The 11,863-nt window shown below is 38.3% G+C and overlaps 4 protein-coding genes across 6 annotated transcripts; 2 read left to right on the forward strand and 2 right to left on the reverse strand.

Moving 5' to 3' along the window:
* The first annotated feature begins 198 nt into the window (after nucleotides 1-198).
* LOC105267740 (uncharacterized) lies at nucleotides 199-8,092 on the forward strand. Its single transcript, XM_011306804.1, has 14 exons — nucleotides 199-266; nucleotides 514-749; nucleotides 805-908; nucleotides 1,116-1,427; nucleotides 1,530-1,808; nucleotides 3,672-3,854; nucleotides 3,943-4,147; nucleotides 4,264-5,195; nucleotides 6,060-6,296; nucleotides 6,731-6,983; nucleotides 7,039-7,142; nucleotides 7,293-7,604; nucleotides 7,660-7,938; nucleotides 8,001-8,092. Exons 2-14 carry the CDS (start codon nucleotides 653-655, stop codon nucleotides 8,061-8,063), a joined length of 3,360 nt encoding a protein of 1,119 aa, XP_011305106.1. The 5' UTR covers nucleotides 199-266; nucleotides 514-652; the 3' UTR covers nucleotides 8,064-8,092.
* LOC105267705 (protein dpy-30 homolog) lies at nucleotides 2,201-3,384 on the reverse strand. The gene is made up of 3 exons (XM_011306753.1): nucleotides 3,298-3,384; nucleotides 3,095-3,165; nucleotides 2,201-2,670 (listed from the first exon to the last, which is right to left on the reverse strand). Exons 1-3 carry the CDS (start codon nucleotides 3,311-3,313, stop codon nucleotides 2,428-2,430), a joined length of 330 nt encoding a protein of 109 aa, XP_011305055.1. The 5' UTR covers nucleotides 3,314-3,384; the 3' UTR covers nucleotides 2,201-2,427.
* park (parkin) lies at nucleotides 3,333-5,471 on the forward strand. Its single transcript, XM_011306752.1, has 4 exons — nucleotides 3,333-3,424; nucleotides 3,516-3,854; nucleotides 3,943-4,147; nucleotides 4,264-5,471. The coding sequence occupies exons 2-4, from the start codon at nucleotides 3,597-3,599 to the stop codon at nucleotides 5,286-5,288; spliced, it is 1,488 nt and encodes a 495-aa protein (XP_011305054.1). The 5' UTR covers nucleotides 3,333-3,424; nucleotides 3,516-3,596; the 3' UTR covers nucleotides 5,289-5,471.
* byn (brachyenteron) lies at nucleotides 8,022-11,543 on the reverse strand. Of its 3 annotated transcripts, none has more exons than XM_011306749.1 (7): nucleotides 11,478-11,543; nucleotides 11,101-11,401; nucleotides 10,672-10,767; nucleotides 10,333-10,576; nucleotides 10,004-10,157; nucleotides 9,741-9,932; nucleotides 8,022-9,435 (listed from the first exon to the last, which is right to left on the reverse strand). In XM_011306749.1, the coding sequence occupies exons 2-7, from the start codon at nucleotides 11,307-11,309 to the stop codon at nucleotides 8,699-8,701; spliced, it is 1,632 nt and encodes a 543-aa protein (XP_011305051.1). In that variant the 5' UTR covers nucleotides 11,310-11,401; nucleotides 11,478-11,543; the 3' UTR covers nucleotides 8,022-8,698. The 3 variants fall into 3 exon arrangements, with proteins under 3 accessions (XP_011305051.1, XP_011305053.1, XP_011305052.1); XM_011306751.1 differs by lacking the exon at nucleotides 11,478-11,543 and adding an exon at nucleotides 10,847-10,954 and having other exon boundaries at nucleotides 11,101-11,133; XM_011306750.1 differs by lacking the exon at nucleotides 11,478-11,543 and having other exon boundaries at nucleotides 10,847-11,163.
* Between the last annotated feature and the right edge of the window lie 320 nt (nucleotides 11,544-11,863).

Here is an 11,863-nt window from a genome sequence, read left to right on the forward strand (position 1 = left end):
AAACGGAGAATAAAAAATGATGGAAATGATTTCTTCGATTTCTATTCTTGACACCCTCTCTTCCAGACATGGCGTCACGTCCCGGTGATTCCTGGTCGGTGAGATTGACAGCTTTTTTTCTCAAATGTTGCGGCTTCTGGCCTCTGGATTCACAATGGGGAAGAACAGCCATGAATTTTCTCACTCTTTACTCAATTACTGCTATTGTCGTCTCTATTTTGGTGGTGACTATTGACAGTTACAAATCATATTTTACTGATTTCGATGTGAGTCGTTAATGTACACCCGTAGAAAAATTTCATTTAGCGTTCATAACGAAATTAAATTAAATAATTGAACAATTTAATATTGCCCTTTTGTCCACGAACAAATTTTACGGAATCGATTCAAATTCATTTTTGTTATTATTATAATAATAATCAATTTTTTTGTTGCAAGTGAGGTTTATCTACTGGTGAACAACCAAATAATCTTCATAACTTCCAATGTTTTATAGAGATTTCTCTATTGCAGTCTGATAATATTTACATCAGGATTTGGATTGTTCAAGCTGACATACTTCTATCAGAGACGAGAAAAGTTTCTTAACTTGATATCTTACACAAATAAAGCCTTTTGGAATATCGATTACGATAATTATGGCTCGGCTGTGATGAGAGAGTGCATGCTGAGGTGCTCTGGAATCGTAATTTTTGCTATTTTCATGTGTCATTTGACCATTCTCTTACATTATATCGAACCACTCATAGGTAATTAAAACGAAATACTTCCTTGGAGTAAATTACATAATCAATGTAATTACAGAAAATCGATGGAGAAACGAGAGTGAGAGAGAGTTGCCCTTTAAATTCTATTCGGATCTACCGATCACACTGTCACCTTGGTTTGAAATTCTATTTGTTATACAAGTAAGTATTCATTTACCAAAAATTCGAAATTTTTTTCATTTTACTATCCGTTTATTTAGTTCTTAATTTACACCGTAATAGATTCCAATTTAATCCACTCCAGTTGATCATCCCGATTGCAAAATTTTTGATTTATAGAATTTTTTTAATTCCTTATGAATATTATTTCGTCTCGATGGATGTAATATTTTATAAATTTGTCTGTAGATATTAACTTCGTACCCAAATTGCTGTTGTTACTTTTGTTTCGACAATTTTTTATGTCAAATGAATCTCACTGCAGTGGGGCTATTCATGATATTGCATAAAGAAATTCGAGAGATATGCGATGATGACCCGAATAGCTTGTGCCAATCGTCAGAGGATAATGTTCGTCTTAAATTCATAGAATGTGTTCGAAGGCATCAACAACTGATAGCCTGGGTAGAGGAGCTCAACGAAATCTATCGAGGACTAACACTTGGAGTTGTTATTCTCCTCAGTATCTTAATTTGCCTGGAGCTGTTGCAACTAATGCTGGTAATACCGATTTGTCAAATTGTTTAATTTTTTGGAGATCGAATTCTTGTGCAATTTTAATACGGTGGATTTTCACGAGAGATTATTTGTTTTCTATCAAAGTTCGCGGGGAAGAACACAATGTTTACGTTCCATTACTTCATATATGCGGGAGGAAGTGCGATACAATTGTATTTTTATACAATGACGTGCGATAATTTGACGGGAGTGAGTCTGGCGGTGTCCGATGCAGCCTATGATGTCCGATGGTTTTCAATTAAATCGGAGAGATCGAAAAATCAATTGGTGAAGGACTTGTCGATGATTATTATTAGGTCTCAAAAGGCTTGCAGTCTAACAGTTGGCAAATTCTCACCAGTTACTCTGCAGACGTTCACATCAGTGAGTCATGCATTTAATCTGTCATTAATCTGTCGTATGATTATTATATTTACGATAAGAAAATATTTGTGTGATCGCAGGGGATCAATCACACTATATTCATTTTTACAGATATGTCACACTGCTTTCTCATTTTTAACTCTGATTAGGCAGAGTCTCCAGAAAGATACGTAACAACTGAATCACTTCAAACATCAATGTAATTTCATGATTTCATCGTGTACAAAGTTGTAGTTCAATTTTAGCAGTTGTTTGTGCTAATTAAGGGAACAAGTCTCCTGGATTAATTTGTTGTTTTTTTTTCGAGTGTCCTCACTGCTCCAGATATTTATATTCATTGCTATAGGAAAAATTATTGGCACTTAGAGGCCGTAATGAGAGGCAAAATGGAATTTCGCATAACCGATAGGATTTATTCTTTGTGGATTGAAAAATCAAATAGTCTTCTTTACATCAATGATCAAATGCTCATTACATCGAAAAAAACCTAATGATATGAGCCATGCGATTAAAAAAATCATGATTTTTGGTTGTGAGAGTGAGACGGAGGAAGTATTGCATCGTTTTTCGTCAGTACATTCCAAAGTACACCATAATATTACTCGTACTGGGATAATACTTATTGGCTGACTGGGGGTGATCCACCGTTGTCGTACTGATTTTTGTTTTTCAATAGATAAGCTGCTAGGAAACTAATTGGATCTGCTGGTCGTTCTTTAGCGAGACTTGATAATGCTTGGAGTAATATTGGGACTACAGTTTGATCCAGGTACTGTCTCGTTGGTAATGACTGAATTTCTACTCTGGATTTCTTCGAGGGTACACCGGAGACATCAGCCTCTTTCTCAACACCAATGGTCTTCTGCAATAAAAAATATTATTCATTCAAAACAATTCTCACTGTAATAAAAAATAATACTCTCATATCCAAAATATTTTTCTTGAGCTGTCAAATCGGAGTCATTTGTTATGCTCCACCAAATGCCAGAATGATCTTACCAATTGAATAAAAAAATCTCTAATTTCAACTCCAAATATCTGATGAATGAATTTGGTTAAAGGGAAATCATTAACGATAATGATAAATGAGTAAAATTTGATCAGTAAATGCTGATTGCTCGATTTCGTTTTGAAAATGTTTAAAAACCCCAACCACGGAGGAATTAATCAATAAATGAATAGAAAAATGTGGATGAATTGCTTGGGAGGCAGTTCCATCGATCAATTCAATTGACGACTATTTTAATTTATTATTTATATTTAATTTTGAGGTTAAATTAACTTACGTGCGCTCCATCACAAACACTAGCAGCAGGCTGACTTGGCGCCGGTTCAATCCTCTCTTCTGTGGCATTTTCTAGATAAACAATTCCCCGATATTATTAAAAAACAATCCTTAATGTCGAATGACCATGGAACACGAATAAATGATTAATTATGGATGGAATATTTGTGGAAATTTAAGAGGAACCAGGAGCGAAACACTCACCACTGCCAGACGCCATTGTGTAAACAAATGTCGTTGTCAATGACGGATCAGAATAGATCAGAACAATTGACCACCAGAGAGTGATTAAATACCACTGAATCCGTAATTTAATTATTGCTACTGAGAAGTGAGGGCGCTTTATGGAGAATTAAAAAATTACTCCACTATTTTTATTTTTCTCAAAAACATTTCATCGCCGCTGAATATTTCAATTTTAGGTTAATTATGAGAGAAATGCGGATTTTCTGGTTTTTCAAGCTGAAGGGCGATGTGATAAGTCAGATTGTGAAGGATAAATAATGAATTATCTTATAGAGATTATAAGGAGTGCAATTGCAAGTATGTTGCAATTTGTTTGGTTTGGTAAACGCAAGATTTCGAATACCCTCAGTATTTACATCAAGACGAACACTGGGAGTACTTTGTCGGTTGATTTAGATCCAAAATGGGATATAAAGAATGTCAAGGAAGTTATTTCAGGGAGAATTGGACTTGCACCTGAGGATATTAAGATAATATTCGCTGGGAAGGAGCTGCACAATTCCACAATTATTGAGGTAATTATCTGACAATGTCTTGGATAAAACGACTCGTTTGGATTTTTTTGTATTCATTCATTTCCTGTGGGAAAATTTTTCGTCCCAGGAATGCGATTTGGGACAACAGAGCATCCTTCATGCCGTGAAAAATCCCCCAAGAAGATTGAAATCAACTCTGAATGCTCAGAGGATCAGCGAATCTCTCGCTGAGTCGTTGGAATTAAATGAAAGTGGGAGTAAGCCTTTAAATGAAACTTTAACGGACTTACCGTTGAATGAAGGGGAAACTACTGAAGTTGTAGAATCTCCAGGTACTGAAAATAAAAATAAAAAATCAAAGCCATTAGTTTTCAAAATATTCCGGAGAAACTCACACCTGTAAATGAATTTATTTCCTCTTTATTTTCATGAATGACTTTTTTTTCAGAACCCCGAGGTAAACGTGCCCACTTCTACGTATACTGTGCAGCCCCTTGCAAGTCTATTGAGCCAGGAAAGTTGCGAGTTCGTTGTTCCTCGTGTGGTTCAGGAGCAGTGACAGTGGACAGAGATCCCCAATCGTGGCCTGACGTTCTGCTTTCAAATCGGATAACCGTCCACTGCGAGAATGACAGCTGTGACCTATCACCGGATTCCCAAATTCCTTACGCTCATTTTTTCTTCAAATGTGGAAACCACCCGAGTAGAGGAGAAAACGATGAGGCCATACCCCTGTACCATATTCGGCCAAACCTGAGGAGAGTTCCATGTCTTGCTTGCACCGATGCCAAAGACGTTGTCCTCGTATTTCCATGCGAAGCAGCGCACGTCACATGTCTCGATTGTTTCAAAGATTACTGCAATGTGAAATTGGGAGAGCGGGGATTTGAATTCGATGGGAGCAACGGATACTACACACTCCCTTGTCCTGCAGGTTGTGAAAATTCTTTTATAAGAGAAGTCCATCATTTTCGATTGTTAGATCAGCATCAGTACGAGCAGTACCAGAGGTTCGGCGCTGAGGAGTACGTCCTGAGGGTTGGGGGTCTCCTGTGCCCCCAGCCTGACTGTGGAATGGGAATTATTCCACCAGAACCCGTAGATCCTGGTGATGCAGAGGCGTGCAGGAAGATTCAGTGCATTGGGGGATGTGGATACGTCTTCTGCAGGAGATGTTTGAGTGGTTATCATTTAGGGGACTGTGGACATGCTGAGAAAATTAATTCCAATGCTCAGGGACGTGGAGGATACTCGGTGGATCCTGATAGGGCAAAGGACGCCAAGTGGGATGAAGCCAGTAAAAAGGTTATTCAAAAATCCACTAAACCTTGTCCCAAGTGCAGAACACCCACTGAGAGAGATGGTGGGTGCATGCACATGGTTTGTACTAGGGCAGGCTGTGGGTTCCAGTGGTGTTGGGTATGTCAGACCCCCTGGACCAGGGATTGCATGGGGAGCCATTGGTTTGGCTGATTTTTAAACAATTGTTTCTCCTTTTCTATTAAAAAAAAACGTAAAAAAATATTCAAAAATATGTGTTCCAAATATTTTGGAAGTGTTTTCGTTCCTGATTATGGAATAGTATATTATTTATCGGCTAGGATTGTTATCTCATTATAACTCAAATATTAATAATTAATATCACGTGATATTTTAAATAATTTATGAAAGCTGTTTGTCAAGGCCATCTGTATATTCACAATTGAATACAATTATTTTGTAACATAATGGAAGTTTCGATTTTATTTCCCATTTATGCCATGTGTGTAATTTTAGTAATTGAATTATTGTTTCAGTTTGATTTTAATCGACACGTGTCATTCGTTTAAATAATTTGAATATTAAAACTTCACTTTTAAATTTCCTTCTGTCACTCTGGTAATCATATTTTCACGTTAAATAATTACTCTGGAATCGCCGAATTAATATAATTGAATTTATTAATCTGTATAATCAATACAATTGAAATATATTAATCGGTATAATTACTGCAGTCGAACAAAAATACAGCTGAGCAGATAAATCACATACTGCCGTCGAGTATTGAACACCTCTGACTATAAAATTTTCTTGTGATATTCCCACCCCCCGGGGCATGTCACAAATCCCTGACAGTTCGTTTCAATCGATATAAAATTGAGAGAGATCATTTCAGCGCGACGCACGCGATCATTATGTATTCACACTGAAAAATGTGGGGGAAAAATAAAAACAGAAAAAAAAAGGTGGAATTCAAAATGATAGAAGGGATTTCTAGTTCTATTCTTGACTCTTCGAACTGCAATGGCACCACGTCCTGGTGATTCTTGGGCGGTTATTCTCACGGCATTCTTCTTGAAGTCTTGTGGGTTCTGGCCAGCAGATTCAGAATATGGAAAAAAAATTATGGATTTCCTCATGTTTTATACGATCAGTGGAGTTTTGTGTTCAATCGGTGTTGTTGCTGTTGACGTTTACAAATCATATTCGGACGATTTCGATGTGAGTTTTAAATATTTTTAACTACCGGGGATGCTAGGGTATTGGTCTACTCAATTAATTACTGAATACTAAATTAATCGCCTTGTTTGATTATTAAACAATTTTTTTTGGTATCGCTAATTCGACGTTAAATCTGATAATGATAAAATGATTGTTAACAAGTTGAGAATATTAATTACTATTGCACTAATTAATTAAAAATATGTCCATTATACCCCGCATTCCCCTGCACCCGCAGAAAAATCTCATTTAATGTCCGTAAATAATTGAATAATTGATTTCGTGTGGAATAAATGACAAATTCTCTATCAAGTTGTTACAAATGATAGATTAAAATTCTGATTAAGATTCTGATTTCTCACGAACGGCAAATGAGATTTATCTACTGGTGAAAAATTATAATTATGATTTTCATGATTACCAAAGTCTTTTAGAGATTTCTCTATTGCAGTTTGATTATATTTACAGCGGGATTTGGATTTTTCAAACTCATATATTTTTACGTGAAACGTAAACAGTTATTGACTGTAATTTCTCACGCGAAGGATTACTTCTGGAACGTCGATTACGACGATTACGGCTCGGCTGTAATGAAAAAATGCATGTTACGGGGCACAGGAATTGTGTCATTCGCAGTTTTCATGTGTTATTTAACGATGCTATTGCATTACATCGAGCCGCTGATAGGTAATTAAATAAAACCAATCAATTGCGTTGAATAACGAGATAAATGTGATCCCAGAAAATCGAGGGAGAAATGAAAGTGACAGAGAGTTGCCCTTTAGATTTTATTCAGATTTACCTATATCTCTGTCCCCTTGGTTTGAGATTCTATTTGCCACTCAAGTAAGTATTTAAAACATTAATTAATATTATTTTCACCGAGATATTAATGTACACATCGAAATACTTATTTATTCATATTTATCCAGCGAGTTGTCACTGCGTTCCTCACGAATGCTCACTATTCTCGTTATTTTATATTTTTCTCTGTAGATTATTGTCTCATACCCCAATTGCGCTGCGTACTTTTGTTTCGACAATTTGTTATGTCAAATGAACATAACTGCAGTGGGATTGTTCATCATACTGCACAAAGAAATGCGAGAGATATGCGATGATGACCAGAATGTGTCATCAGTATCCAATGAACCTAACGCTCGTATCAGGTTGATAAGATGCGTTCAGAAGCATCAGCAACTGATATCCTGCATCGAGAACATCAATGATCTCTATCGAAGTGAAACCCTTGGGGTTGTGATTCTTCTCAGTCTTGTGATTTGTCTGGAAATGTTTCAAATTATGGTGGTAATTAGGAAAAATAGAATTTCAATCATTGCAAAGAGTTAATTTTTTACTACAGTCCACAGACAATAATCCGATGTACACGTTTCATTACTGCGTATATGCCGGAGGAAGTATGACGCAATTATATTTTTATACGATGACGTGTGACAATTTGACAGAGGCCAGTGTGGCTTTATCTGATGCGGCATATGATGCCCGATGGTTTCTGATGGAATCGGGAAGATCGAAAAATTTTTTGGTGAAGGACTTGTCCATGGTTATCATGAGGTCTCAGAAGGCATGCAGTCTGACAGTCGGTGGATTTTCACCGGTTACTCTGCAAACATTCACATCGGTACTCATGCTATTTAATCGGGATTATTTATTGATATAATCGGTTCATTTTTATTTATCCAGATTTGTAACACCGCATTCTCATTTTTAACTCTGATGAGGCAGAGTCTTCAGAAGAACGTCTAACGATTGAATCTGTAGAACGAGAACGCGATCTTTCCGAGATGTACAGAGTTGTAGTTGAATGGTAACAGTAAATAATAAAAATGAAAAACAGTTTGTTAATGCCATCAGTATATTCACAGTAACTTCACCTACTTCGTGACAAAATGGACGGAATTTCTATTACATCTAGCGACAATTTTATTATTCAAAATATTAACATTACTTTTAATCTTTGAAAATTCGTCTAACTTGAGTATCTAGAATTACAAACAATAATTCCATAATTCCGAAATTCCGAAATTATGAAAAACAGGATATAAATTCAATAATTGAATAGATCCGAAAACTCCAGGAGGAGCAACAATAATCCAAAGCCAGTGATATCAATAAACAAACAATTTATAAAATCACAGTCTATTGTAGGATTATGGAGTTTCAACGATTGATTGAAAAAACTTGATGATTTAATTTCAAAAAAATTCAAAAGACCTACCCTCTCCCAAGGCTATCTACAAAGTCCTCAATAAATTTCACGGGAAATCTTTCACCTGCGATATTTGCGAAATAATTCGCAAGTCCGTTGGCTCCGAGTTGTTCTCCTGTTTAGTTTTATCCACTTCACAACGAATTCCATCGTGAAATCGACGAGATTCGCGTCAGAGAGCTGTATTTTGAGTGACAGTTGGAGGCGGTGTCCAGCCACTCTGATTGTCATTGGATCCAGAATTTCTCTGATGACTGAGACGATGATCAATAACAGTGGTGACGTATCGCCTGTCGTCCTCACCAGTCTCACCCTCTTGGCTCTGCTCCTGGTAGCCAATGGAGTGATGATTTTTTGATGGATCGTAGTCCCCAGGAGGTGAGGATGCCCCCTGGGAGTGCAACTGCAATAACTGACTCTGATGTTCTCCTTGATTCGGATTTTGATGATAACTCTGTGGATAATCGTGGCCCGAGGGGATGGAACTCGAATTGACTTCTGTCTCGTTTGATTGAAGTACGGAGAGGGCAGGTGTTCGTGAGTACGTGGGTATCTGGTGATGCAGGTGGAGATTGAGATTCAAGTATGACTGCTGCTGTTGAACTTGATCGGGGACTGATGGGGGATGCAGCCAAGTTGACGTCTCCACGATGTGGGGATGATCGTGGGGTGATGTGTTGCAGGTGGGGGCTGAGGGGATGTAGAAGGTGCAGGTCGTTGGGGTCGCCGATGGCGATCTGCCCAGGGTGTAGGGTGGACCTGTGGGGGACGTGGGAGAGGGAAGGGGTGACGATGGCCACTCTTGAGGGATGGGATTCATTGATAATGGCTCAGGACTCCGTGACCAACCCGTTGTCACATAAGCTGAGTGCAGGAGGGGAACTGAACTGTAAGGATCTGCATTTTCATCTGAAAAAAAAATTCAGAAAATTCTTCCCGTCAAATTATCAAATTATATTACTAGATAAATCGTAAATTTTTTCATGTGATTAATGTCCGGGAAAAATTCAAATGGTTATTATTATTAAATAATTGATGAGATGAAAATAAAATGTCGGGGAGAGGGAGAGGAAATTTTAATGGATAAAAACATAATTAATGTTGGAAAAATAGAGGGGTTGGAGGGGAAGTAATTGAGGAGTGGAATTTTTTGGGTGGTGAGAGTGAAAAGATGAGATAAATCGTGTCTGGAGATATAAAAAATGTGACTTTACCTTCTTGATGGTATTTATGTCTGACAGGATATGGGGTTGTTCTACACGAACTTTTATGACTTCCGGAGGATATTGTACAGGTAGTGGTGAGGTCACTCGATGGATTTGAGACCTGGGCCGGTGCGACGGATATCGAGGACGAGCCGTAATCGTAGGCCATCGCCGGTTGTGGCAAAAACCACGCGCTCGTATCTATTTGCGACGAAAAAATTAATAAATCAAGAGCAACTGGATAACATTAATGGAATCAATAGATCACCTACATTGTGGGTAAGTTTGTTGGTCCGTGGGACGTTCTTTTGCGTCGAGGAATGCTTTCGCAAATGGATTGTACTTTATTTTCAGACCTGTCACTTCTTCATTCTGGTACGCAGTCACTGCGATAAATTGAGTCTCGGGAAATCTGTAAGTGAGTACCTATTTTTCCCGACAAAAATATCGCAAGTTGAATCATTACGTCAGGAAAAATAATTACTGATTTATAATTTTTTTAAATGCCTATCATGTCCAAAATATACGTTTATTTCAACGGGAATGGGAAATTATTATTAATTATTGGGATTAGATCATTATAAAAAATGGAAGAGCTCACTGTGCGTTGTTCTTCGGCCCCGACGCGTACGAGATGCACTCTCGGTTCATATTTGTGCAAAGAGTTCAACATAATCTGACCATTTCCATTGGATTTATTGGTCAATTTGACTTTGGCAAATGACACTGCCTCCTTCATCCAGTGTGCACCGAAATTGGGGCTCTCCGGGTGAATGTAGATTGGATTTGGTGGAGCTACTTCGGCTTTACCCCCTGGCACCCACTCTCCATTCACATATTTCCACCTGATAATTCACCGGGAGTCAATAAATCAATTGACACAATTACCGAGGTATTTTAACTGATTAATTTTTAAATTATCAATTAGGAAAATATTCACCTGTGGGGATCGATCTGAACGAATTCCAACAACAGAGTGTACATCGCCGCTGGTTCCAATCCTCTAGCGACAACCTTAACCACTGGAAACATCCTCCTAAAAAATTCCCAACACACGACAAATGATTCATCACCAAAAACCCCATCACTTCTCGCTGAAGACGTCAAAAACTCACGAAAAAAAATCACCGAATTCCCCGATTCCGCGTTTACGAGGGAAAAATTCGTGAATAGCCACTAGATTCCCGACCTCTTCTGGTTCGCGTAATTAATTAAATGACTTGCTGATAAGAAAAAAATTATTCAAAAATTTCTAGGACCCATTCACCTCGATTCCAGTGCATAAAGCTGACAGACCAATTTATTTATCTCAATAAAAAGTGAATTGACTGGAGATAAAGGATTGAATGACTAAAAATAACCACCGGACCTTCCATTCTTGGTGACGATCATCTCATTAGTGATGCTCTGAAACCGCGTCCACAATTCGCGATCCTCCAGGGAAAGTGACAAGGGCTGACCATTCAACTGCCTCCTATCCCTGTCCTCATGCTCATCCTCTCCACTCCTGCGATCAGCATCACAACACCCAGATCTCGCTGAATCAAGATCCAAAGGTGTATTGGCACTGGATTGCATCCTACCCCAATCCTCGTCAACGAATCAGCGAAATTCCAATTTCGCAATATTATTTTCCCCAACACCCCTCACCACACGACCTCGACGTATTCCTGATGAATTTATCAATTAGAAATGATTTAATCCTCAAGCTTCCGTGGGGATGGACTTTGACGCATCGATACTAACACTTGGCTAAACAAAGTAATTACGCGCCTCCAACTGTCCGGTTTATTCCGAGTGGCAAGTTATTACAGTGACGATGTTAAAAAAAAAAAAAGAGATGCACGGGTCTTGGAGATAGGTGAGATAGGCGAGGTGAGGATGAACGATTGTAGCACTTGGGCGCGATATTTCACACTAGACTACGAAACAATTCCACTCGACTGGTGGAGATTCTGGAGATGAGGCATCAGGCATCAGGTTTGGGAACCTGGACGGCCCACTGTTGCACCGGTGTTGAGGTGATAATTGGGGCCTATTAGGATTAGTTAGGAGTTGCAGGTGTGGCAGGTATGGTTTGTCATTGGTTGGGGAGATTTCAGGTAATTCAGGGGAGAGGAGTGATTGGTTGG

This window comes from Fopius arisanus, unplaced genomic scaffold (assembly GCF_000806365.1).
Source record: "Fopius arisanus strain USDA-PBARC FA_bdor unplaced genomic scaffold, ASM80636v1 scaffold00049, whole genome shotgun sequence".
Taxonomy (NCBI): domain Eukaryota; kingdom Metazoa; phylum Arthropoda; class Insecta; order Hymenoptera; family Braconidae; genus Fopius; species Fopius arisanus.

Bases quoted from the DNA above. Each gene is read 5' to 3' on its own strand.
- LOC105267740 (XM_011306804.1), top strand. From the start codon at position 653: ATGAGAGAGTGCATGCTGAGGTGCTCTGGAATCGTAATTTTTGCTATT. The intron at 3,855-3,942 runs GTAATTATCTGA...TTTTCGTCCCAG, and splicing joins ACAATTCCACAATTATTGAG to GAATGCGATTTGGGACAACA. The intron at 4,148-4,263 runs GTACTGAAAATA...CTTTTTTTTCAG, and splicing joins TGAAGTTGTAGAATCTCCAG to AACCCCGAGGTAAACGTGCC.
- LOC105267705 (XM_011306753.1), bottom strand. The intron at 2,671-3,094 runs GTAAGTTAATTT...TTTTTATTGCAG, and splicing joins GTGTTTGTGATGGAGCGCAC to AAGACCATTGGTGTTGAGAA.
- park (XM_011306752.1), top strand. From the start codon at position 3,597: ATGAATTATCTTATAGAGATTATAAGGAGTGCAATTGCAAGTATGTTG. The intron at 3,855-3,942 runs GTAATTATCTGA...TTTTCGTCCCAG, and splicing joins ACAATTCCACAATTATTGAG to GAATGCGATTTGGGACAACA. The intron at 4,148-4,263 runs GTACTGAAAATA...CTTTTTTTTCAG, and splicing joins TGAAGTTGTAGAATCTCCAG to AACCCCGAGGTAAACGTGCC.
- byn (XM_011306749.1), bottom strand. From the start codon at position 11,309: ATGCAATCCAGTGCCAATACACCTTTGGATCTTGATTCAGCGAGATCT. The intron at 10,158-10,332 runs GTGAGCTCTTCC...CGGGAAAAATAG, and splicing joins GGGCCGAAGAACAACGCACA to GTACTCACTTACAGATTTCC. The intron at 9,933-10,003 runs GTAGGTGATCTA...CGTCGCAAATAG, and splicing joins CCAACAAACTTACCCACAAT to ATACGAGCGCGTGGTTTTTG.